Source organism: Mugil cephalus, chromosome 12 (genome assembly GCF_022458985.1).
Source record: "Mugil cephalus isolate CIBA_MC_2020 chromosome 12, CIBA_Mcephalus_1.1, whole genome shotgun sequence".
In the NCBI taxonomy this organism is placed as follows: Eukaryota; Metazoa; Chordata; class Actinopteri; order Mugiliformes; family Mugilidae; genus Mugil; species Mugil cephalus.
In genome coordinates, this window is record NC_061781.1 from 19,098,358 (window position 1) to 19,123,662 (window position 25,305).

The 25,305-nt window shown below is 44.0% G+C and overlaps 2 protein-coding genes across 5 annotated transcripts in view; one reads left to right on the top strand and one right to left on the bottom strand.

The window, feature by feature from the left end:
* LOC125018183 (filamin A-interacting protein 1-like) lies at nt 1–23,500 on the bottom strand. Of its 3 annotated transcripts, none has more exons than XM_047601936.1 (6): nt 22,195–23,500; nt 13,204–13,393; nt 12,876–13,046; nt 12,174–12,352; nt 2,346–4,875; nt 1–322 (listed from the first exon to the last, which is right to left on the bottom strand). In XM_047601936.1, exons 2-6 carry the CDS (start codon nt 13,342–13,344, stop codon nt 203–205), a joined length of 3,141 nt encoding a protein of 1,046 aa, XP_047457892.1. In that variant the 5' UTR covers nt 13,345–13,393; nt 22,195–23,500; the 3' UTR covers nt 1–202. The 3 variants fall into 3 exon arrangements, 2 of the variants coding, with proteins under 2 accessions (XP_047457892.1, XP_047457893.1); XM_047601937.1 differs by lacking the exons at nt 1–322; nt 22,195–23,500 and adding exons at nt 357–1,022; nt 17,583–18,594; XR_007113922.1 differs by lacking the exons at nt 1–322; nt 12,174–12,352; nt 12,876–13,046; nt 13,204–13,393; nt 22,195–23,500 and adding an exon at nt 6,117–6,604 and having other exon boundaries at nt 4,736–4,875.
* The window catches only part of cmss1 (cms1 ribosomal small subunit homolog), a 28,784-nt gene that overhangs the window by 1,476 nt on the left and 2,003 nt on the right, over nt 1–25,305 (top strand). For both annotated transcript variants that reach the window (XM_047601942.1, XM_047601943.1), the window contains exon 2: nt 24,153–24,277. In XM_047601942.1, coding sequence (XP_047457898.1) covers nt 24,153–24,277 — 125 coding nt within the window. The remainder of the gene's footprint in view (nt 1–24,152; nt 24,278–25,305) is intronic.

The following is a 25,305-nucleotide window of genomic DNA, read 5'->3' on the forward strand; positions in this document are numbered from 1 at the left end:
TTATAGTTATAACTGTATAGTTATGTCTTTATTAGCATTTTCTCATATTTTGTGTTTCAGGACATTTATATTAAAAAGTCATCTGCATGAAAAACAAAAAGTCACTGTTCTGTCATACCCTTTTGCATTTAGTTTTATTATTTTTGTAAGATCAGGCCACAGTGCTGAACTTGTAGTTGCTGGCATCTTGGTGGTTCTGAGGTCATGGGGTTTTCCCAGCAGGCGCTCTGAGAGCTTTTCCATTTTTCAGTCCTGTATTGAGAGCTCTGCTCCTCCTGTAAGCGGAGTATCCGTTGGTCCTGGGAATCCTCGTTGTGCCAATCTGATTAGAGAATAAAGAAATAACTGTCCGTTAAGAGGGGATTGCCCGATCGACTTTTACTATTCCAGATTTATTTTGTGAAGAGTTTGTATTCCACAAACATGACTTCCATTACAAGGCTTAACGTGACTTGCTTTAGCTGCACCACGGCACATACAGCAGCAAATACTTTATTGCTGACAAGTTGGCCCATCTTAGAAGAATTGCAGAGGAAATGCATTTTCAGCACATTCCAGATTAATACCTTTATGTGATTACTCGTGAAAAAAAAAAAAACTGCACTTTTTACATCGAAGGATTTGTGCAGCTGATTTTTTTGTAGGTTGGCCCCATTACCCTCACTGACACCTCATCTTACATCGCGTTTGTATCGTGGAACGGCTCGACAGAAAAAGTCAGCAGAGGCTGACAGAAAATTGACATGGCAGAAAAGGGGAGCTGAAGCCTGTTAGATAGAGCATGGGATTGACTTTGAAGTCTTAAGAATGTAGCAGAGATTTGCAAAGAACAAGTATAACTCCTGTGGAGATGTGTGTGTCGCGGCCGAGTGCTTACACTGATTCTCGTGAGGACTTCCGTCAAGCCCCAGCCTGTCACCGGTTGCCTCATCCCACCTCGCCAACCGGTGATGTCAGGGTAGTTAATGCTCCTCCGCATTTGTCATCATATGCTCGTTATGTCGGCTCTCTGCCAGCCCCGCCTGCCACAAGAGACATTATGGCACATCTCCCAATAATGTCAGCTAGTTTCTTATCTCGATGACACAATTCACCGTGACTTTCATAACTCGATCTAATTTATTATAGCTACTTAACACCCAGTTGGTGTCTCGGGCCATTTATCTTTGCCACGTTATATAACTGTACGTTTTATGAGGTGGCGCTTTTTAAGAATGTGCGTATTATGCTTGACATGTTTGATTAAAACAATGAAGGCTGATAATATTCAATTAAAACCATGAATAGGATGTGTCTGAACTGAATTTATATAGTCGATCAGTTCCTGTTGTTTTCGACGTAGTTTATTTTATGTTTGGGGGTTAAACTTTTTCTTTTGCCTGAAACAATATGCTCAATTTTTCCGAAGTAAATTGTCTTCTCTGTTTTGGTTTCTGTTCTTTCCTTTTTCCTTTTATAATTGCTTCCTTACCTTTTAGTAGTCCGAATCGTTATCCTGGTCTTGCAGTCGATTGGTTGGAAGTTAAATAATAACCATTATGACAAGAACATATTTAAAAAAATAAATAAATAAATGTTTGGTCGGTGATAAACAGGCAGTTTACTAGTTTTGACTTTAATCCTTTCTTGTTCTTTTTGCAGGTGTCTGATAATCAAAACAGGAAATGTTCAAAGTAGCTTTGTGAGTCTTTCATTTATCCATGAATTAGGAGTTTTTGCTGGCATATTCTAAACACTATGGTTTGTTTTGAATGACTTTTACACAATGTGTTCATGGAAATAGGAGGATTTGATTTTACATCTGTTGTCAATTTCACTTGAGTAATTCTCAGAGAATTTCTATAAACATTCATAATTATTTACCGAAATTCAAAAATGTTTTTTGTGGTCCATTCATCATAAAACCTGAACAGTCCCGCCACTACTCTGGGTTTCATTGTGTCTAAATAAAGAGGGTTTCATTAAAATATGCCCTGCAAAATTCTAAACCTTTTCTATCCCAATAATTTATCAAACCAGGATTCAGTGTTAACTAACTTTCCTTATTCCACCTATTTTTTAAACTGACCAGCAACCCAGCTCCCCCCGAAAGAATACAAGATGAATGAATTAAAACAACACAAACAGTTTTAATGAACAGAAATAAAACAGAAATGAATCAGAGAATTATGAATAGTGCATGTCATACAGGTAATAAAAGGCTGATAAATCTAGTAAAGTCTAGAGACACGTTACCTAGAGAAGTAGTAAGTAGGTCCGACTCTTGGTGGGATTGTTTTTATTTGCTGTCTAGTCTGGAAATGTGACTGGGAGCAGAACATCGCCTAATCACAAAGGCCACTTACTGTAAAATTTGAGGAGTGCGATCCTCGAGAGTTAGCTGGCGATATGGTGATGCTACTCGTAATCTTTCCAACACCTTTCACGTGACACCCATTTGCAAGTACTTGAGTCCTTTGTTCGTGCCGAAGATAGTACGGCCCGACGGGCTGTGGGGCGCCGTTGGTCACGCCGTTCAGAGACTGGATGTACGGGCTCCCCAGATGGATGTGGATCTTATTGTCTTCTGTCGTGATTATGCTCGGACTTGCGTTGGTGCTGTTGGACTTCTGATGTTGCCAGCTGCTTTGCCTCTCCGGAGTCTTGCAGAAGACGTCTTGGTTTGCGGCGTCCGCCGGCTCTGGAGAGCAGGTCCTGACCGTCACGATCTGAATGGGGGAGCTGGTGTGGTCGGGCGTGACGGAGCGCGACGAACTCGGACTTAAAACCCGAGAGGTGGGTGTCCCGTTTATTGGGGAGATGGTGCGGTCGGGGCTTGACGAGGGACTCTTGGTGCTGGGGGCGGACGGGCCGGAGTTCTGGATGATGGTTATCCTTTGCTTGGGCGACGCTCCGCTTGTTGGGATGACGGCTGTGCTGGTGTAGGAGGTGGCTGCGTCTCCGGTGGGGCTGCTGATCTCCAGTGTGGCCGTGTTGAGTATGTGATGTGGCGTTACTTTGATGTGCAAGGGCTGCCCTGGTGGGTGCGTCAGCATCATCACATCCCCGTTTACCGTTTGATGCATGTCAACGCCCGAGTGGCCGCTGTACTGGCTCACGTTGTTGTTTGCGCTGTTCAAGCTGTTGACCAGAGCGCTTCGTCTGTTTATGGCTTCGGGGTTGTGGTTCAGGTCCTTGTCACCGTCTTCATCTCGTCTCTCGCTGTGTCCACTGTAGTCGGGTAGCACGCTCTCTACGGGTTCAGTTTGAACCTCTTTGGTGGTCTGAAGATGGTTTGAAAAATATTTGTTGGCGCCGGTTGTCACATTCTTGATTTGCTTGTACCTGTCCAGCTCACCGGTCAGTTCTTTTATCTCCTTGGCCAGATCTTTGTTCTTGGCCTCCTGCTGGGTCAGGTTTCTCTGCAGTGTGGATTGATCCGACTGGACCCTGCAGATAGATTCCTCTGTCCCCATCAGCTTCTGGAGTTTTTCCTTCAGGGTCTCCACTTCCCTGGTCAAGAGCCTGGACTTGACCTGTTCCTTCTGAAGACGGCAAAGTAGGAGGTGCTCCTGGTTGACCTCTTGCTTCTCTGCCTGCTCGTACCTGGACAGCTCCCTCTGCGCCACCTCGAGCTCCTCCTGTAGGAGTCTGGACCTCCTCTGCTCATCCTTGAACCTCCTTTCCAGGGACTCAAAGTCCTCTTCCACTTTCATCAACTCTCCCTCCAGCGCCTCCTTGTCCTGGAGTCTCTTTTGCAGTTTATCTAGCTCCTGGGTGAGTTCTTTAACTTTGTTGTCCTCCGTTTGGAAAGCGTGAGTCGCTTTATTTGAAACGGAGTTGTATGTGTACTTGTCTTCTTTTTCTTTCTTGTTTTCCAGGACCTGTAACTTTTTCTTCATTATTGTTATTTTACTGTGTAGCTCTCTGTTCCTCCCCTCTTCTGTTTTCAGCCTGTCCTTGAGCTCGTCCCTTTCCCTCACTATGTCCTTAACCTGTTCCTCTAACTCTGCCTTAGACCTCAGCGTCTGCTGCCTCTCCTCCCTCAGTATCTCTGTCATCGTTGCCAAATTATCCTGCTCACTTCTTTTGTTCTCCTTCCTGCTGAGTTTTTCCTCCGCCTGCCGGAGCTTCTCGCCCATGCTCTTTCTGTCGTCCACCAAAGCCACAGTCAGTGACCTGAGCTTCCCCAGGTCCTGCCTGATCATCATTTCGCTCTTTTCCAGTCGATTTTCCGCGGCCTCCAGCTCTCTCACCCTGGCTCTTAGCGCGTCCAGCTCTCCGGACAGCATCGTGCTAACCTCTCGTTCTCTCTCCAAGCTGCTCTTCAGGACGCTGCAGTCCTGTTTGCTCTTGCCTAAAGCCTCCTCTATCCTGTCCAACTCGCTGATTCTGCAGTTGAGCTTGTCCACCTCGACCTTCAGGCTACGGCAGTGGCTCGTCTCCTTAGCCAGCCGGCGGTCAAGGTCTCGACACTGGTCCGCCATGCGTATCAGCTCCTCGTCCTTCCCTTCCATCTCCACCACCCGTCTCCTCAGCACTTCCACCTCCGACAGCAGGCTCGGGGCGGACATGATGTTCTGGCTCTGGTGGAAGACGGAAACTCGACTGTGCTGCTCCACCCTGAGGTGCAGGGGTTTGAGCTCCTGCTCCACCTTTGCGCCGGGCCTCTGAGCCCAGACCTCCTGCTGGATGTGGTCAGCGGTAGCGGTCAGTTCCTTGATACGAAGTCTCTGCCCCTCCAGGATATTGCTCAAACGCTGCTGCTCCTTCACAACCAGCGCCGCGAAGGCCTTCAGCTTGGACAGCTCCCCTTTCAGGATTGATACTTCTCTTTCGCTTTTTCCCTCCTTTATTTCATAATATTCTCTCTCCTTTACGAGCAGGAGCTTGAGTCTGTGCAGAAAAAAAGAAAAGGACACTTTGTGTGAAACATTTAGTTTTGACTCTCATTTCAGATCCACATATATTTCTCGTGTTTATACTTAAATTTCTTGAACACACACAAAAAAATCACAAGTTGTGTATTTCTAGCATAAACTAAACTAAATTTGAAAAGCACTCAAATTTCTTTCTCCAATTTTTTTTCTTGTACACACGACTGTAAAACACAAGATGCAAATTGTCCGTATATTTCTTTGTTGTTGTGTATCTCTCTCTAGACAGCAAACATGCTGTAGAACGTCTTGACTAACAGCAGATGGTCCCTTGGCAGGGAGCGTTTGTTAATTAAGGAGTTGTTCTACCCTTGAGTACCCTCAACACTACACCCAATCACCCTCCTTCTGTGCACCTCCAGTGCAACCCGATTTCCAGCTAGGAGAGGGAGGAATTCCCCCCGTCCTTCCAGTAATTACAGGCAGGCTACTTTTACCAAGTGCTGTCACTCCTTACATGCCGGCAATCTTATTCAGACTCTATATTTCTGTCAAATATTTTATGCCTGAAACACTCTCTTCAACATCTTTTTTAACTTTGAATGATTTGCTATCGGTTTCCAGAGAGCTGTTTTTTTTTTACAGTGTAGTTATTAACTTTCACATTTTGTACTTCAGATGTTTTGAGTCGTTTTATTTAATGTTTGATGAATAGCCAGTGGGAAGTTGCTATTGATATGTCAATAACATCTGTAAGAAGAATGAAATAACGCGTAGAGCGTTTGAACTTCTGTTTCTTTACAGCTTTCATGTGTGTGTGTGGGTGGATTAAATGAGCAAAATGTAAATGGGGTAGTTGACTTGTTGGGAAATCAAAAGCTAAACATTTCTGTTGTGCTTTAATTATTAGACTTTTTAGCTTAACCTCAAGTCATTAAGTGTTATTAGTTTTGATTTTTATGCAACGTCTTATGAAAGCAAAGTGTTGCACAAACCAAAAGCTTAAAGTTTAGATGCAATCAGTCTTCAGAGTAAAGGTTCAGTGTGAGAGCTGGTTTTCTACCTTAAAATCCTGCACTTTTTAAATTCCTCTTTTGGTTAGTTGATGTTTGTTTTGCATTAGAAAACACATCTCTATCTATTCTTTGCAGCCGACTTCGTCCACATCAGCTCATCTTGCAGTAAAAAGCTTTGAAGAGACAAATGTTCCTAAATGCATTCGTCCTTCTCTCCGCTATTTCACCCGTGTTTTGTTCCTACCTGTGCAAGTTCAGCTGTTCCTTTTTGTGAAGAAAAAAGAAAAATAATAATTAAAAATCCTCAGAGAATAAGTTGTCTCTACTCCTTCACCTCTCCCTTTCCCGGAGATCCCAGTGATGTGGACATTCCATCAGGAAAACCAAACATTATGAGAAGTGCTCCGCGCACCGAGTCTCACTCTCAGTCAGTGGCGCCCATTACATCATCAGCAAGTCCTTATATGGGACTGTACAGGCTCTGCTGCTTGTGTGTGTGTGTGTGTGCATGTGTGTGTTTGCTGGAGTTCAGCCCATTGCCAATGAGGTCATTGTGCAGCCATGCCAAAGAGGCTAATGGGAAGGACAGAAATGTGTGTGTGTGTGCGTGCGAAGAAAACTCATTCTCCAATCACAACTCAAACTCCGAAGGATAACTCTTCCAGTTTACAGGATTAGTTCTGAGCAAACATGTTAACCACGCTACATAAGTGGCTTGATGTGTCTCGGGGAACTGCGGCTCCAGCCCCTGGAAGCAATGCGTGCAGCCTTATACGCTGTGTGTGCATGTGGAGCCCCCATATGTTTTAAGAAGAGAGACATGTTTTGTGAGTTGTAGCTGTTTTTGCCTGGAGCCTGATAACCTGACTGGGAGATGACATCATCAGTTCATCGGCCCTCAATTACATCCATATGTCTCTCTCTCTCTCTCTCTCTCTCCTCCCCACACCATTTCTACATCTCTTTCTTTGTCACTTATTCCCTCATCCTGCCTTTTTTTTTTAATTTGACTTTATGAAGTTGCATATTTTCTTTTGTCATTCATCATGCTGTCGTCAATATCTTCAATTACCATGTGTTGTTCGGTGGCGTCCACTCGAGTCGGGGAACGATGAATGGCTCGAATGAAGGAACGACAAAAAAAAAAAAAATCGCGACCGAGCGTCGATGCTGTAGCTCGTCAGATGACGGTTCTAAAAAAAAAATGCCCGCAGAGAGACGCAAAGAGCCGAACGTATAAATATAGGTCTGGTCATGTTCCCCTCTGGGAGCACTTATTCGCACTATGGCTCCTAGTTCCAGCTTTCACAGGGAAATAAACCTCGAGTGGTATTTCTTTCTGTCAAGCAAACCCATGCAGGCCCCAAATAAAAGAAAACTATTCCCCCAGTGTCATGCTGCCATCACACAAGAATTTGCAAAACAGCCAAAAAGGTGCAATTAAACTTCACTTTTTAGACAGTTATTTTCACAAGCCTTTCTCACCACGCGTAAATATCCAGACAGTTTGTCCATATTCCTGATATGCAGTGAAGGATTGCGCAACAGTGCCAAACATGTGTGCAGCAGAAAAAGACTAATGCTAATTGCCGTGCTGTGTCTCGCGCTAAAAGCGAAGCTCGCCCGCTAAAAACCCTTCAGTTTAAAAATGTGCAAACGATGTTTACGCAACATTTGAAAGTTTCTGTCGGCTCCGTCTTCGGCTGCTCTTCTCTAATGCTACGCATTTCGTAGCAGCGGCGTTTCGGTGTTCAGCAAAATCAGTCGTCCTTGATTTGAAAGTCACTGACGGTGCCAGTTAGTGATGTAAAGCCTGTATTCTCTGCCTGGTTGGCATTCGCTTTAATCCCTTAATTGATACAGGGCGACTGTGGGGGCATGTTTCGAAAAGGCAGTGATTGCTGTTGTTGATAACATTTCATCTGTAATTGTTTTTTGGTATAAAATGGGGGTTTTCTAATGTTGGCGCTGCTGCTGCTGCTGCTGCTGCTGCTGCTGCTGTTGTTGGGGAGGATTATGTTATGTTTAAATTGAGTTAGAGCATTGCTAATGCATTATACCGAGAGGCATGTCTAATGTTTAATTTAGCCACATTAAAAATAAGTGTAGCCTTCGCCCGTGCGGGGTCAATGCAGGTCTGTTGTGTTAGACCTGCTGGTTCTGGTGAGGTGGAGGTGATAACATATGAAGAACAAAGTCTACAGTTTGTCACCTACAACCATCTAGAAATCTGAATAAACAACTTAAATTTGATTCGTTGACTCATTAGTGGATATTTTAACTTGCCCGGTCCGTGTCACGGGATAAATAATGCAACACAAATGATTTTTTATTTCTAAAATATTCATTGCAAAACTTATCTTTAACTCTGAGTAATGTTCCTGGTGCTGAGGATCAAGATAGGAACTTTAAATCCTACTGAAGACTTCCTGCTACTGCAGCTCCTCTTCTTAATGGGTGTATACAAAACACTATTACACTTGGAAACTCATTATCATCTGCATTCCTTAGTAGCTGGCTCAGATCGGAGGAGGGTGTGGTTGATGAAACAACTTTTTTCTCTTGACCATTTGCTTCTTTTGCAAGAAAAAGCTGGAGAGATGTGTGTGTGTGTTACTTGAGATGCTTTTCTTGTTTCTTGTGGAATGTGTGAGAGAAAGCCTCCTCATTCCTTCCAATTTCTGTCCACTGACCGACTCCCAAACCATGAGATCTTGTTTCCCATGGGGGGGAGAGGAGGAGGAGGAGGTGCTCCAGTTCCTCTCAAGTAAATTCACTAAACACCCTCAAACCCTGTTGTATAGGGTCAAAAAAAAAAAAATGGCATGTTGAAGGTGCAAAAAGAAAAGCAGCTCAGCAGCTAACCTGCCCCGACTTTCATCTCTTCATTTATCAACATGTTTTATATATCTGAAAGCTACGACTAAACCCATCTGATTTTTTTTTTCGGTATACCTAATAAATTGGCCCAACAGCTTGCAATCAGAGATTCAATTCTGCTCTGAACTGATGCGCCGCCAAACCTGTGGTGATTTATGGACATCTCCTGACACATTATTGGCTGAGCGGGCAGATGGTGGATGCGTTGGAGTGGTAGGAATGGACAGAACAGCTGTGTGTTTCCGCTAGGGCACAGCCAAGTTTAGCGTGTCCCTTTCCTTTGAACACAGCCGAGAGGATATTTCCTCCACCATGTTTAACCGGGCAGTAGGGTTGTTAGATCGGTCGACTGTTCGCTAACCGTGCTACTGGTGAGTCTCTGTAGATGAACGCGTCCGTTTCTGTGACTCATGGTCCATCTACAGCTACAGAAATCTCTTAAAACTTACTTGATGCTTACACCAGTCAACCACAACGTTAAAACCACCTGTCTAATATTGTGTAGGTCTCCAAAACGGTTGTGACGCATCGGAGAATGGACCTTCTGAGGGGTGTCCAACATAATGTTGTTAGTTGGGGCCTTTGGGTCGTACGGGTTGAGGCTGTGGATCAGTTTTGTTCCAGTCCGTCCCACAGATATTTGATCAGTTCGGGATCTAGTGAGTTTGGAGGCCGGGTCGACACCTTTTTCGTATTTTCATATTTTGAGTTTGCTCCTAAAGTGTTTCTGTGTGTGTGTCTGGCTGCTGACATAAAGGAGCTTCATTGCTATGGGGTGTGGGTGCCTGGTCTGGTCTAGGGTGGGTGGTACATGTCCAAGTAACCGGTCCAGGAGTTTCCCAGCAGAGCATTGTATTATCACTAGATGGTCGCTGTTATTTACTTCTCCTGTCTGTGGTTTTTATGTTGTGGCTGATCGGTGTGTAGCATTTCAGTGTACTATCCGAAGTGATGCGTGCTAATTACGCTCACTCTAGATTGTATATATATATATATATATATCACTAACCATCCTGTTCAGGGTCCCTTTTCTAGATCATGTACAGTTCTCTCATGCATCAGCAGCACTCAGTGATGACGTAGTGACGAAAAAGCCACATCAGTTGGGAAATAAAAACATGATTGATTCAAAAGTGCTTCGTGGGTGTTGTGTAAAGTCTGTGAAGCGTTTGTGATTGGATTGCGAGCGGACAGATGACATCATGGATGTCTTTTGTGTGATGAACATGTGTGCGCGGTTAACGCTGAGATACCGTCAGCCTCGTGACACACTGCAGGAGTCGCACACACACACACAGGCTTAAAGCGTGTTCGGATAGTCGGATAAGTCGGAATGACCAGATCGCTACATTGGCATTGTGATGTGCAGATGTAATCGCCCGTTGACACGCAACAGGGATCATACTATAGCATAAAGCGATTATATGGCGTGACTGGAATTTACTGTATAATTTACAGCTAAAACAGGTCATCTGTTCCGCACATGGCACCTGATGGAGCTGCTTTCTCAGGGAAATGAAAAAGGGGAGAGCGGTGCAGATTTTAAAGCCAGGCTGAGTGTCTCTTTTGGCTCAAAGCACACGCTTTGAAAAGAAACAGAGAGGGAGATTGAAAGATAGTGGAAGAGGATTTGGAGTAGGAGTGGAAATACGTCCAGTTAAATATTTAGGCAACTGCAAAGCGAAAGGCAAGAGAGACAGGCTGGAGAAGGAGATCAAAGGGACGGGCGCATCACAATGTGCCTTGTGTTTTTCTTTTTTTTTTTACTATGCAAGCACTGACTCAGCTCTAACTCAAGAAGCTGGAGTGTAGTTGGGAATGTAAAGAGAGGGAAAATGAACTCGTGGGCTCGTCTTGTGCTTTGTACAACAAATATACCAGTATACATACAGGAAATAGCTCGGGTAGCTGGTTTGATTGTTCGTGTGCAGCGAGGATTATGATTAGAGTAGAGCAGCAACATGTTTTATTCATCTAATTTAAAACCTAAACATTTAATCGTTTGCCCAAAGAAAATATCAGAATTCTCCGAAGCCTGTGGTTTAGAATATATTCAGAAACCACAGCCACTCAAATTAAAAAGATGTTACTTGGTAATGTTTGGGGTCTTTGCTTGAAAAACGATATTTAATATTTGACTGAACTGATGCAGATTAATTCTCTGTCAACCGATGAATCAATAAGTAACCGAAGGAATAAGGAATAAGTGCAATAACAAAACAGTGCACCTGTTGATGTCCTCCACGGACCAAATCTAATATTCGCAAATGCGTCTTTGCTCGGCCGACCGTTCAAGTTATGAATTATAGTCTGATGTTTTAGATTATGTCTCTAAGCAGAATACATAAAAGAGAGCAGGAGAGGAGATGAAAAAATATGGTGTGCTCAGGAATGCCCGAGCCACACAGGGTTCACACCACACCACAGACATGCTGTCTACTCATGTATTAATCATCATTAGGCCGAGATGAACCACAGGGCCTTCATGTGTGCATGTTTAACGTTTCCACATTGTATTCGAACGGACAGAATTCTAGTAAACTTAATCACTCTGCTGGCATGACTATTTTCGGTCTTTAATTGCATGTGTTGCTTGTGGTGGATCAGTAAAACGTTTTCAGTTTTGGCACACGGATGCAGACAACTAGTCTCCTTCCAAGGCTGCGAGCCCAGTGCGGGTCCAGTCTCCAGATTACAGAGTGGACTCTGGTGGTACATGAGCCGAGACAACCAGCGACTTCGACGAAGCGGCCCTGCTGTGGGCCTGAAATTGCACAGGAGAACCATCCTCATGTCAGACCCAGCTATACCCTTAGGCCACATCTAAATGCGCTCTCTGTTTTGGGAGGGGGATCATCCTACCCACCGGCAAACCCTCGTCCCTTAGTTTAAAGAAAGGCTTCGTCCTTTTTGCTGTGTGGTGTTGTCGAACTGGGCAGCAGAGTGCCAATTTAGACTGTACATCTAATTGCATGTGAGTGCATGTTTATGTGTTTACAAGGGAGAGTGAACAGAGCCAGACAGGCCGCAAAAGTCTAACCAAGTCCAGAATGTAATGGACTGTGTCTGAGTGGAGTAACTCTAAGTACTGTCTTGAGGTCGCATACGATTGTCTGCTGCAGATTCAGCGGCCAACAAGCGCCTTTTTGCTCACTTACTGAGCCATGAAAAGCCGTGCAGACCAACATAGACTAGAAGAATTCTGCACAAGTGTACATCGCAGAGCTCGGGTCTGGCGTGTTCCAATGTGCTCGAATGCTTAAATCCCTCATCCTCTCCCACGCTAGCTACGAGTCCTCATGTCTTTTGCATCAGGGGGGATTAGCTACAACACAGGCTAGCAATTTTGTGGGAGCTACTAAATATCAATGTTGTCTTTTCTTAGGCATTCGTTTGAACCTCCGAGGATCGTTGCACGAACCTCTCTCTGTCCCGCTCCAGCGTAGCGCCGAGGCCGTTGCTCTCGCGGATGAAAGCCCTGTGGCTCTTCTCCTGCTCCTCCAGCCTGTGCAGGGCCTCATTGTGGGAGTGGGACACCTCCTGAAGCTGCTCCATCATCCGTTTGGAAGAGCGCTTCTGGACCTCCAGCAAGTGACTGAGCTAAAAGGGAAAATGCGGTTAACGTGTCAGTAAATCTTGACTTGTTGCAGTGTTGCACAAGGTATGAAAAGAGATTAGATTGGAAGGAGATGTGGCAAGTGAAACTCTTATTGCTGTAAAAGCTGGACACCAGATGGAAATTTTAAAGGACCGTTTCGGCCATATTTCTAAGATGCATGTTCATCTGTAGCATAGACTGTGTATAAATATGGACAAGACTTCTTTGCATTAGTTAAACTGGCGCTAGCAGTACAAAGAAATGTTGGTTGTTGTTGTTATTTTTTGGACTTTAACCTGAAGGAATACAACTTAAACTTAAAAAAAAAGGCAAAAGGCAGTCCTTCCGTTCACAGATTTGTAATCCTTGCAGAAGGATGGATTAACCACATGCAACACCTGTGGGGCAAAATAACAAATTAATAGTAATGGATGCTCTTTTGTCAGACACTAATGCATTCATCTCATTAAATTTGATTATCCGCTCCATATGGCGTCTGGTTTCTTACTGCTGGCTGTTTCGTACCTCAGCGTTTGGTTTTTCGTACACATCCTGCAAGTGGTCCTGCTGGGCCCGGAGGGAGTCTCTCCGCAAGGCACGAAGCGCCACCTCACGTCCGCCGAAGCCGTAGTGAGCCCCCACCGGACCCGAATCCGTCTTCTCTGATTTCAAAACCGCAATTACCTCATCTCTGGCCTGGTGTGAGAAACGTCGCAGACAAACATCGGCGCTGAATTAACTTCTGACAGCTGCAGCCACAATAACTCTTTCGTTCGTGCGTGTGACTTGACTTTTCACAGAGTCGAACGCAAAATCGTGCGTATTGCAGAGGGCGGACGGCGTCGTCTCCCACCTGTAGTTCACCCTCCAGAATGCTGAGCAGAAACAGCAAGTCATCGCAGGACAGGCGCTCTCTTGTGCGTCTGGACTCCCGCCTCTTCCTCCTCTCGTCTCGCATATTGTCCTTTATATCATCGTGACTCCTAGAAACCATTTTGCTGCTTTTTTTTTTACCAAGGGGGGTGCACGATTTAAAGTCGAACCTAGGGGGAGCCAGCAAACGAGAAATGATTAGAGGTGGCAGCCGAACATTGGGGACAAAAAGAAACACATGCTTCTGGTGGCAGAGGTGAAACAAGGCGATGCATTGAGTCTTTACAGTGCTGGTGCGTGTTTTGTTTTCTTTGGGGTGGCTTTCATAAGTGATGCAGTAATATAAGCCTCTATGGGCTAATCCAAAGTCAGAAGACGTCTTGTAATAACAGTTAGTGTTACTGAAACGGATAGGCCTGCGTTTGGCATCGCTCTCCGCGAGGCTTATGTCATCTCATAGTCTCACTCTTAACGCATTTACAGCCACCGCCGTTAGCGAGCCGGACGGAAGGTTTCCAGAAAGTAGGACTGATTGATTATTGACCATACGAGCTAGATGGAGTACGTGTGCGTGACATATGTGTGTCGATGAAGTAAATGACATGAGCTAAACATTGTTCGCCCGCCAACTTTCTCCGAGCTGATGTTCTCATCCCAGAGACAGAAAAGCAAGCAGGTTTATATTAGTGAAAAATGATGTCATCTCTCCAGTCTACAGCCCTGCTTTTTCAGTCCAAGCTCTCACAGTGGCCAAGAGCGCCTCTTATCCCCTAGCTGTTGATCGCGTTTCTCAAGATAAGTAACCGAAAGGTCCTCGAACTCGAAGTGTTTTGAGAAAAAAAAAAGCAATTAGCCAAAATGTTTTAACCGCGCGTAGGTATTTATTTATTTTTTGCAGCGCAGCTGTTACTGAGCAGGAAAGCAGGGAGACTCCTTCTTTCTGTTTTTCCCGGTAGCTCTTTCTCTTACACAAGCCCACGTGGAACACGGGCGGGCAGGATCTGTTTGTTGTCATCAAGGCCTGAGCGCAACCTTGAGACTCTCCAAATAAGCTGAGCGCTGGTACATAAGGGACAAACGTTGCGCAAGATGAACGGAGCGAACGGGAAGCAAACCAGTCCACCATCCCTCAGATACTAAATCCTTGTGAGAGTGGAAGCTAACGTAAAGGATGGTGTCTTCATAGGAGTATTTTTTATTTTTTTTTCTCTTGGGCGTTTGTGGAAAGAAAGCAAGTAACATTCTCTGACTCCCTCCCTTCCTCTCGATACCCTCTCCGTATCAATCAGGAAGAGCGATGAAGCTGTCCTGGCTGTCTCTGCATTCCTTCACTTCGCTTGTTTTCAGCTACAGGAAGAGACAATGGAAACTCTTAAACAAGTGCTGAGGATGTGTTTTAGGTGAGACGGCACCTAAAACTGGGTGTTACAACGTAAACGGCTGCAAAAAGATCTTCTTTTGTTTTGTCGTTGGTTGGAAAATAGGTGAGTTAGTGGACTAAAGAGAGACCTCATCAGTCAGCTGGAGTATGTTTAGCCCTGGGTATGTATCAGGTCAAGACGCAGTTGATGTGAGTGGTTGAGTTTAGCATGTATTTGTGGTGGCCTAGGGTGTGTTTTCCTTGGATATTTTTTTTTTTCTCCTCCCATCTGACGGTGTTTGTGTGGCGTGCTGCTGTTTCCTTGCCCACGGCCCTCAGGTGACTAATGGCGACGGGGTCTGAACACCTTACAAATCTCTCACTCACACACAGACACAGGTGACATGAGTCAGGCTGCGTTCTTTCCTCAGCGCACACGGCGTCTAGACGAGCGCACGCTTACTGACGTCCGAGCACGCTCCCACGCAATATCAGCCATGTGAAATTACCTCAAAATTTAAAGTTCTGGCTCGAAGCCAGAGTCGACCTTAACAATGGCTGCCAGGGCTGCCCCGCGGAGGCCTGCGTGCTGACAGGTGGCTTGGCAGCCTCACATGTGGCTGGCCTTCTCTTGTTTATTTATCCGTGCACCCGCCCAGGGCAGCGTGCCTGCACATCACTCCTGCCTTGCCCTTTTCTGCTCAAAAGGGCACTGGCCGCCCTCAGAATACAACAATCGGGCATAACATTATGACCACCGACGGGAGAGGTAAACAACATCGACCATCTCGCGACGATTAAGCGCTCTGCTGTGAAACTTTTCGCGCCCGGCATTCGTGTGGATGGATACTTAGACACGTCCCACCCGACTAGACCAGACCAGCCATGCAGCATGACACACACATACACACCCACACAAAAGAGTAACTCAAAAAAAGATGAAAAACAGCACAAGGCTGGCTTCCAAATTCACTAGATCCCAAACTGAGCAAGTATCTGTGGGATGCATTGGAATAACAGAGGCTCCTCCCCTCAATCCATGGGACCAAAAAGCCTATAACGGTTTGTATACTGGTACAAACCTGCAGCCTCCAAAAGGAAAACCCAGAGGACACAACATATCTTTGACCTATAACCTTTGTGAAGATTTAGCGGTGGACTGTTATATTACAGTATTTTCATTTTAATTACTGTGGCTAATGAACTGGCAAGTGATTTTACAACTTTTATTGAAATGCTGATTGGGCATATGTGTATTTTTATTTTTATTTTTTTAAATTATATTCTGGTAATTGGCAGAAGTTTCACATGATGTGTCCCTGTCTGAATAACATCACTTGTCAATTTTGTCTGAAAGTTGCAAATGTTATTTAGGTCAGACCTTGTAACTTTTCTGTAACACTACAGATAATGTCTGAATAAGGACAAACGCACCGACAGAAAAGCAAGTTCAAGACGGGTATTGTATAGGTGGTGTTGGATTTATGTAGAGCTTTTCTTCTCCGCATGCTCAAAGTGCTTTGACAGTAACAATGACACATCTTTCCCCACTCCACTACCTACTGAGCCACAGCACAACAGCCTGATGTGTACCTCCTCAGAAATGTAACAACACACCATCACCACAAGAAGTGTGCGGATAACCTTGTCCTCAGAACGTCCGCTGTCCTTTTGCCTCCTACACACAATCCACTCAGATGTCTGATTATATTTTGTGCATTGCAATAATTTCAGTAAAAGTATGAGCTGATCCGATGCTGCCACTGAGGTGTTGCCACGCCGAACGTACAATCACACACCACATGTGCACTAATTATCCAGGACTCCTGGTTCCTATTTATAGCCACACCCTTTAAATTACACTGTACAGTATGAGTCATGGCTCCTGTGATAACTGTAACAACATCTTCTTAAGTCATATTGTACATTTGATTTTAACCAAGGAAAAGAAAAAAGAAAAAAATCTAATCCTAAGTCTGTTGTGTCAGCTCTTTGCCCTCTGGCCCTTTATGTGTGAGAAACTCTAACTCTTGTCAACAGTTTTACAGATGTCTCTTTTATAACGTTGCTCTGTTTGGCTCCGGGGGAGATATTTGTTGCAATACAACCTGGCCCATGGCCCTTAGGTAATTTAATTTCGAGACTCCTGCTTCAGCTATTCATTCCCGCCCGGCAGCTTATTTCCACTTTATATCCACCTGTCATGGGAGGCTGGATCAGTGTTTGCCCTGGAGTCATCTCTGGCCTCCAGTTTCCAGGGTCAAGTTGGCACGGCGCTCTGTAATTCACATTCTGCACGGCTGATGTAGGGTTTGGCTTGGAGCGCGACGCTGCAGGCTCGGTTGCTAAGAGTGGCATAACAGAGAAATTACACTGTTTGCGGGCCAGCTAGCGAGAGCGGGAGATGTTGAACAGTCTATAAATTTTCTTTTGTCACCAGCAATGCCGCTGTTGTGCTATGATTATGAGTGTGGTTGGGCTGCCTGTGTTTCTAAAAGGCTTTAAACACTGATGAGTTTAACAGAGGACGGAAAAGCATTAGAAGACAAGCACCTTCTCTGCAAGTATTATAATCACTCTCTGCAATGCTTTTTTTTTTTTTTGAATGGCTGCAGAGCGAGTACTGGAGAAGAAGAGCAGCTGTAATTTAAGAGTTTTATCTGTGTATCTTCTTTGCCATTTGATACCACATACCTAGTAAATGTTGACTCGTATCTACATCAGTTAATGGTCAGTCTTTCAGAGCCTTGTTTATTTGTGGTGGTGATTTAGCAATGAAAACAATGAGGGATTGACTAAGCCCTTGTAACAGCATGAGGTAATAATGTAGCACTGTGTTGTTAGTGTAGATTCAAGTTTTTACCGTCTTAAATAATGTTATTCTTTGTCAGTCTTTCCAAATAGTCCTGTTCAATGGGTTATTTGTTTTCTGTTGCGTAATCCTCGTAGGTGGTCTTCTCTTGCATTTTGGTAAAAAGGTCCGTAAATCAAACGCTTACCATAATGGTGGGAAAGCAGAACAACAACCGCTTGGCGGTCGGCGATGTCATGAAGCTCGGTTTACATTCCTCTCCCGTGATGTAAGTTGTTTCCCCTGGGAGTTATTTGTGGCAGAAGCTCGGTCACTGAATAATGACAGTGTGAAATTCTACCACCCGTCGCTGATTTGCGCGGAGCGGCGTCTTGCGGACAGATGTCACACATGCGTTTGATAATGGGTGCAACAGCCCACTTGTGTTGAATTGGCGAGTAAAGAATGAGAGATAAGACCGTTAAAAATATCCACATACTACATGCCGTGCTCTGTTTCATTGATATGCACATATATTTCATTTCCAAAGTTTCTCGACACTTCGAGTCATTATTTATTTATTTGTTTGCCCTTTACCCATCTGTTCAAACACTCGCAGTAGTGGGCAGCCACATGCAGCGCCTCGGAGGAAGTTGTAGGAGTTGGGTGCCTTGCTCGAGGGCACTCCAGCCGTCTCATTCACTCCACCCACACACATTTTCTTTCTCTGAGTCCAGTGATTGAAAGCAGTGACCCTAACCTCCCTAAGCCTGCTTCTCTTAACTACTTGGCCTCTACTGAGAATAGACTTTCAGTCTGGATTTATATTTTTTTTTTTACATCACACTTTTATAAGTTGCCTCCAGGACCAGGAGAGACTCGGATTTTCTGTGATGCACAGACATTTGATCCAGCTCTGAACACGCATCGCTCTGTACAACAAAGTTCAAATATCCAAGAGGAGTGCTGGCAAACCACCAAAACGCAATCATTAAGTGGAGCGAGTTTAAGCAATAGATTAGCAGGTTAAGTACGTTTTGCCGAGCTACTGTACGCCTTACATAAGTTTCAGTATGCTGTCAAGGTGAGGCAGTGGTTTCCTTCTTTACTTCTTATAAAAGCTTAAAAGCTTTGGGTTATTTACACACACTTGTGTCTTTGATTAGCGCCTCCTGTGCAGCATCATCAGGAGCTCCTATCAGACTCTGCCAGCCACATTTGGCTTCCCACAAAACATGTGCGCGTTGGTGATTGAACATCATTTTGAATGTTAAACTATGCAGATCAAAAAAAAAAAACAAGGTTGTCACAGAGACAATTTAACGTTTTTCTAACTGAGGGCTCCTCGTCAGACGTCAGATTATAGACACGTGTAAATGCAGTGAGAGGTGAGCTGGTTGAAACGTGGCAGTGCGCATGCTTCTCCGCCACATATCTGAAACAAGGTCAGCTAGACCTGCCCTCATGCTGCTGAACACCTGGTCTTTGTGAAGGCAATAAATACCAGAGTATATATATATGTAGCTGGCAGTGATGAAACAAATTACATAAAGCTATTATTTTATTTTTTTTAGGTGAGTGTTACTGATAATGACTAAGGGGTAGGTGAGTGTTCACTGGAGTTTTGCAGCATGTCGTGGTTTGTGCATCCAAACTGTGTGTGCATGGAAGAAGGGATATCAGTGTTGGCTTTATTGTGTGCCCAGTACTCCTCCTGCTGGTGATACGTTATCACTGCATTAAAGCGTGACAAGGCTGTGGGACTTTAAACCGATGCAGGGATGCAGCCTGACGCAGGCACAAACACAAAAACGGGTTGGGAGCAACTCGACAAACATGAAAAACAGCACAAGGTGTTGACCTGGCCTCCAAATTCACTAGATCCCAAACTGATCGAGTATTAGTGGGATGATCCACAGAGGCCCCTCCCCTCGAAGACCTCCACAAACAATATCCTGTTGCCACCCTCAGAAGGCCCGTGTCCATTCCCTGATGTATCCCAACTGTTTTGGAGGCACAAGGGAGACCTACACAATATTAGGAAGGTGGTCATGAAGTTATGCCCGGTTGTCGTAAGGACAAAGCCTCCAAGAGCAAGTCATGTCAAACAACAGCTACAAGCTACCCATCGTTTGCAAAGCTTAAACTCTTTACAACAAGTACTTTAACAATGATTACCTGCATGTAAATTTTGAATTTGAATGCAGGGGACTGAACTGAGTTTGTAACCGGAGGCTGCTGTTCTTTATCAGCTGCGTCCGTCGTTTCCACAGTTGCCTGCTTGTAAATTTTGAGCGTTCGGCCTAAAGACCACATTGATTTAACAATAACACGTGCTGAAATTGTGGCTTTACAGAGGAAGCTGCCGGCTTCCAAAACCAATAACTGCTGCACTCGTTCGCCCCGCCGTCCGCCACCACGAACACCAAGCAATATGTCTCGAAATGATTTATTGATTGTTAAAACATGCGGTGAATTGATCCCATGGATGAAATGCTGTTGTTCTTTTGTAAATGTATCAACATTACAACAGAAAGCTCAGTAGTTTCTTCGGGGACGGCTGCTCCTCTGTATAATATAACATGTTGGAGCTGCAGGAAGTCTTAAGTGACTGGTCTCTGTTGAGACTAATAGAAACTTCACTGGATTTTACTTATTTCTTTTTCTTCCACTGAGATCAGTTTCAGAGATGCAGTTTTTTTTTACGCAGCTGTGTGGGCACGGTGCCAATCGACTCGAACGAGCACATCACCCCCTTAAACACTCGTGACCAAAACGCGGGTGCCATTTGTCTGGAACCGAAACAATCAGCTGTTTCCTGGAACCAGCCGATTGATCCTCATTACATCCAGCCAGCGCCATTGACCATCCATTAAAACCAGTCGCCTCTATTGATCGCCCATTAAAGATTCCCGGGCAGCCCCATTTCCGGGCATGCGATTCCTCCCTGCGACCACTGACTTTTATTGATCTATGGTTATCTGAGCTGTAACCTCGTTGCCTTGCCCTGTATGAGTCTGAAAGGATACACTTTTTCCTCGTCCTGGCTCCACCATCTGGTTCGACGGTAGGTTAGGGAAGATATTGACCCTCCCATGCCTGAACATCTGCTCCTTTTTCAGACAATGCTTGAGGACTTACTTTCCTCGCTATGCTTATATTTGACTCATTGAACTGGCTCATCATCCTTGTCTCAATCAACTATTTATACGCCACGTTTTTTGACATCATGTGTTGGTTCTTGTCTTTGGTTCCTTGGGGAATTTCTAGAGACACGAACAGCCTCATGATTTGGACTGTGATGGCATTTATATTTTCTAATCTGCTAGGTTTGGCATCAATTTGTGCATGCAATATTACCAGTTTACTTTTCTACTTTTTTAGGATTATTAGTGGCTCTAAAGAATGTATATCCAACTAAAACATTTTACTGGGTTTGTCACTCGCCTAATGTCGGCGATGCAGCGTTGTTTCACTCCTGCAGCAATCCGCAGACTCCGGCAGCCGCACTTACTCACAGAAGTCTTTTACACCTCATAACAGACACTTAATATTGATGAGTTATGTACACCCTCCTCGGCTCGGCCTCGCTTGTTGTTTGAGGTTCGTGATCAGTCATTAATATGTGACTGTCATCGTGCACTTTAGAGTCAGATTTAATTAAGGCTTTTGCAAATAGGACGACAGAAAGTCATTTTCAGCCTTCTGCGTCTAATCTCTAAATGACCTTGTTGTAGCGGTGGAGTTCTTTTACAAGCGTTTCATAAAGTAAAAACATTTACGTCGCAATATTGATGAAAACCTAATTGGTGACGACCCCACCTGGGTTGTCACATATCTGAAAGCACGAATATTTTCACTTTTGTTGGGCCAGTCTGTTGTTGGTTGTTGCGTTAATGAACAGCATGAATCCCAAAGTCAGATGCCTTTGAACACGATGGGACCATTAAACCCTTGGTAATCCAAGTCTGTAGATTCTAACTAACCTTTGTGCTGCTTTTACTTTAGTGCTAGTACCTGTGCCTAGCTTGCTATTTGAATTATCGCTCCCAAGGTTTAATTAGCCCAGGTTTTAGTCCTTATAGTAGAGGTGAATTAAGACTTATTTGTAGTTGTCATTGCATATTGCATAGTGTTTATTGTAATTTGAGTCATCCAGCTCCGTTCATTCTTTCCATTGAACAGTCATAGGATCTAGGATTAAAACTTAATTTTGACTGGTCTCCTCCAACAACAAACTCGTGAATTATCCACGTAGCGCAATGAATAAATGATACAAACCAAACAAACGCTAAATTAACCACTCGCAGGCTGAAACGGCATCAAGCAATTATTTAACCAGTGAGTTTGTCTCTGTGTCTTTGCCGAGATGAGAAATGCGTTTGAAGGATCACAATCGCTGCCGCGTCAGCGCTTTCTCGCTCGTCTCAAGGTTTGGTTGACTTCAGAGCCCCGCGGGCTTATTGTGGAGAACGCCTCATTGAACACAGAACAGCGATGTCAGGTGATTGCATTTCGTGTTATCAGCTCGAGCTCGTACATTCTGCCTGTGGATGGTGCAGATCAGATTGAAATGGTGGAATAATTGCAGGATCTGTGTTATTTTTTTCTTAACAAATTACCTTCCTGGTTTTAACAAAATGAACCCATCCTGTACTAATAACAGGCTATTGCTGTACTTTCTAATTACATGTGATCTTTATCTGTTTCATACTCTAAAGCTGTTTCCACAATGACTTTATTTAACAAGTAGTTCAGTACAACGCAAGTTTAAAGCCAGATTCGCATTATTACCAACCAGCACCAACAAAAACACTTACCTGCTATAGCACAGGTCTCCTCTCTTTTATAAGCCCGAACTTTGGTCCACGGTTATGGCTGTGGTCCATTTGTGTCCAACATCATGACATTAAGTCCTCCTCAACTCTGATTATATTCCCTCCCCCCCGTCGTCCTCCCTCCTTTTATCTTTTCCATGGGAACTGTCCAGAACGAGAGTAAAAGAGGAACTGAGGAATTGTTGGCTTGGCCCATCAATAGTGGGGGTGGTCCCGCAGCAGAAGCAGTAGATGCCTGCACAGATGAATGCACCAAACGAGGACGAAGGTCTTGCGAGAGATGAAAGGTAGGAGGGGTGTGGTAATGGAATGAAAGGATGGAAAAAGACCCACGAGGGAGATCGAGAGAGCGTGAGCGGATCAAGATCCCCCATCCGTCCTTTGTGTTGGGTTTCCTTTTACATGGTCCTCGGGCCGTAACGCAAAGAAGAGGTGTAAAAAAAAAAAAAAAAAAACAAAGAGAGGGGTGTTGTGATAATAACCTCTGTATAAATTGATTTTGAGACGCACAATTAGAGGACAAGGCGGAAAGGCATTGCGTCAGATGTTCTTGTGCGGCGGGCCTTCGGGGAGTGCTCTTGGCCTGGAGCGGCAACCCGCTGTGGTAGATCAGAGACGAACGCAACAGTGTTACACCAGCTCAGCAGTCGCCCGCGCCGGCTTCATACAGTTGCATTTTATTAAGAGACCGATATAGCTCGAAGGCATGTAAAGTTGCACAAGGGTTGCTAGGCTACTTCAGAAATACAGTCTTGTTCCTGCGGATGATTCGTAATAAAAGCAGCAGTGAGGAGCAGTTAATAGTGAGGCTGCTGTGTTCATCAAGTGAAATTACATTTAATGTTTAAGTCAAAGTTGCACTGGATTCGGGTGTTGCAACAGTTCTTCTCAATCCTTGTGGAGACGGTCAATCAATCCAGTCCTGTAAATACGCTCTCAGCCTGAAATAAATCATTTACATATCCCAAAAGATGAATCAGGACACAGCATTTTTGACAACCTCAAATTGGTTCTGCTAGAAATGTAGCAAAAGATGCACCATCACGAAGTTTGATAATGTCTCCAAAGACAAGTTGTTAGCGATGGACCGCTTCTGTTCTTCTACCGCTTTTGTCCCTAACAAAACTCTCTGCATCATGTCACTACGTACACAGAACAACTTTTTGTTATTGCAAGAGACAGAAATGCTCTAATGAAGCATACGCATGGTTATCAATTGCTAATATCCGCGTGAATATTACCTCAGTCTGTGCCTTGAGGCGTTTTATATTCTGATTAGGTCATTTTTCTGATTATTAGTGTAATATTACCAGTACCAAAAACATTTTAACTCTTCTTTTCTGTTGGTGGCTAATGATGTCACTTGTGCTTTGACCGTAAGTACAGCTTACGTGAGACTATACGCAGCCAAGAACAAGTAAATTCTTCCAAAAGCTCATGAATGTCCAGTTGTCCAAGCCTGACATCACCATGTTCCAACTTTGGCTTGTGAGGATTTTTAGCTTTGTCCAGAAATAAAAAAAAATAAAAATGGCAGTGTCTGCCTGTTTGGTTCAGAAATATTTTTATATATATACGTCCAGAAGTAATAAAAAGGAATGCCAAAGGGTCTAAGCGTGACCTCGTAGCATGAAATGAGAGAAACGCATTGAGAAGTGGAAGCTATGGGCTAAATATAACCAGATGCTTGGTTTGACGTATCTATTGTAGTTTGCCGCGGGTAACATTTGTGTATTTTTGACTTGAAGTCGTTCACCGGAGAAAACACTCAAACTCAATACATAACCCAAACAGTCTGAGACATAATGAGCAGGTGTAGAGGTCGAACTGAACAGGCCTCCTTACCCGACCTAAACCGTGTGCTGGATGTGCATATACTGCTGCTTTGCCAGTTTTTAATGAGGAAATCCTCCTCCTGTTTGTTTATTCATTTTATTCAGGTGCATCTGAGGCAGAGGAGGAGACGCAACAAGAGAAACGGACAACAGAAAAAACTAAGCCGGAGAAGAGGAAGAGGGAACCAGAGAAGACGGTTAAAGCCAAGAAGAAGACAAACAGGGAGCAGGTTGTTATGTCCTTTCTGTGTAAACCCGTCACGTGATGACTGAATGACTGATGATAATAATAATAATGTGTGTCAGTGTGTAACAGTAAAATCAGTCAGTGCTTAATACTCCAGTGTGATGTACTGGACTTATGTGTGTCCTTAAGGAAATGAATCTGCAGTATTTTTTTGTGTCATCTGTAAAGACAAATCTCCATAATAGACTATTTAACTGTTACTAAGTAATTCCAATATTTTCTAATATTAACTAAACCATACATTTAATAAGTTAAGTCAGTGATTATCTACCAGTTTGTTATAAATCTGTTGATGTTATCATAGCATGTGATTGACATTTAAATACCCGATAGTAAAGTACTGAAACTACTTTAAATAAGTTCACAAATTTCAGCTTTTTACTAGCGATGGGTAGCGATACTCGGCACCATAACAAGCACCGATGCTGACACAAACCGTAGTAACCAGACCGAAAAGCAATGCAGATTTCAGTGCCACTGATATTTTAATTACCGCCCCCTTTAGCTTTAGCTCACGCTACATGTGATGTCGCGTCAGTTTTTCTCCTGCATGGACTCCACACGGCGTCTAGTGGAAATCCAAGGAAAGGCAAAACGGTTAAAAGTTTGGCTGTACTTTATCTCAAACGATGCAGACTCTGCAACCAGTGCTTGAAGGTGATATTGTGCCAGGGAGGTAACACCTCGAATGTTATTACAGCCCAGAAATGTGCTGCCTCTGATCGCCTGCAAAACCCCAGGCCGCTGTTTTTATTATGATAATGATGCCGCTTTGTTGTGAATTTTATTTCATATTGCTTAATGTATTTCTTAGTTGTATTTATATTATTTAAATTAATATTCTGTTCAACTTGCACGTCACAAAATGCCTTAAAAATAAAAAGGCACAAGTTCGTACGTTTTCAAATCTTTGGAACCGGTTCAGCACCCGTCCCTACTTTTTACCCCTTATTCAGTATGAATTTCTTGAGTTTAAAATCTAAAATGCATTTAACACACAGATTAATTATT

Coding starts and splice junctions, on each gene's coding strand:
- LOC125018183 (XM_047601936.1), bottom strand. CDS start 13,344: ATGGTTTCTAGGAGTCACGATGATATAAAGGACAATATGCGAGACGAG. Junction 13,047..13,203: donor TTCTGGAGGGTGAACTACAG/GTGGGAGACGAC, acceptor TTCTCACACCAG/GCCAGAGATGAGGTAATTGC. Junction 323..2,345: donor CGCACTCCTCAAATTTTACA/GTAAGTGGCCTT, acceptor TTCTCTAATCAG/ATTGGCACAACGAGGATTCC.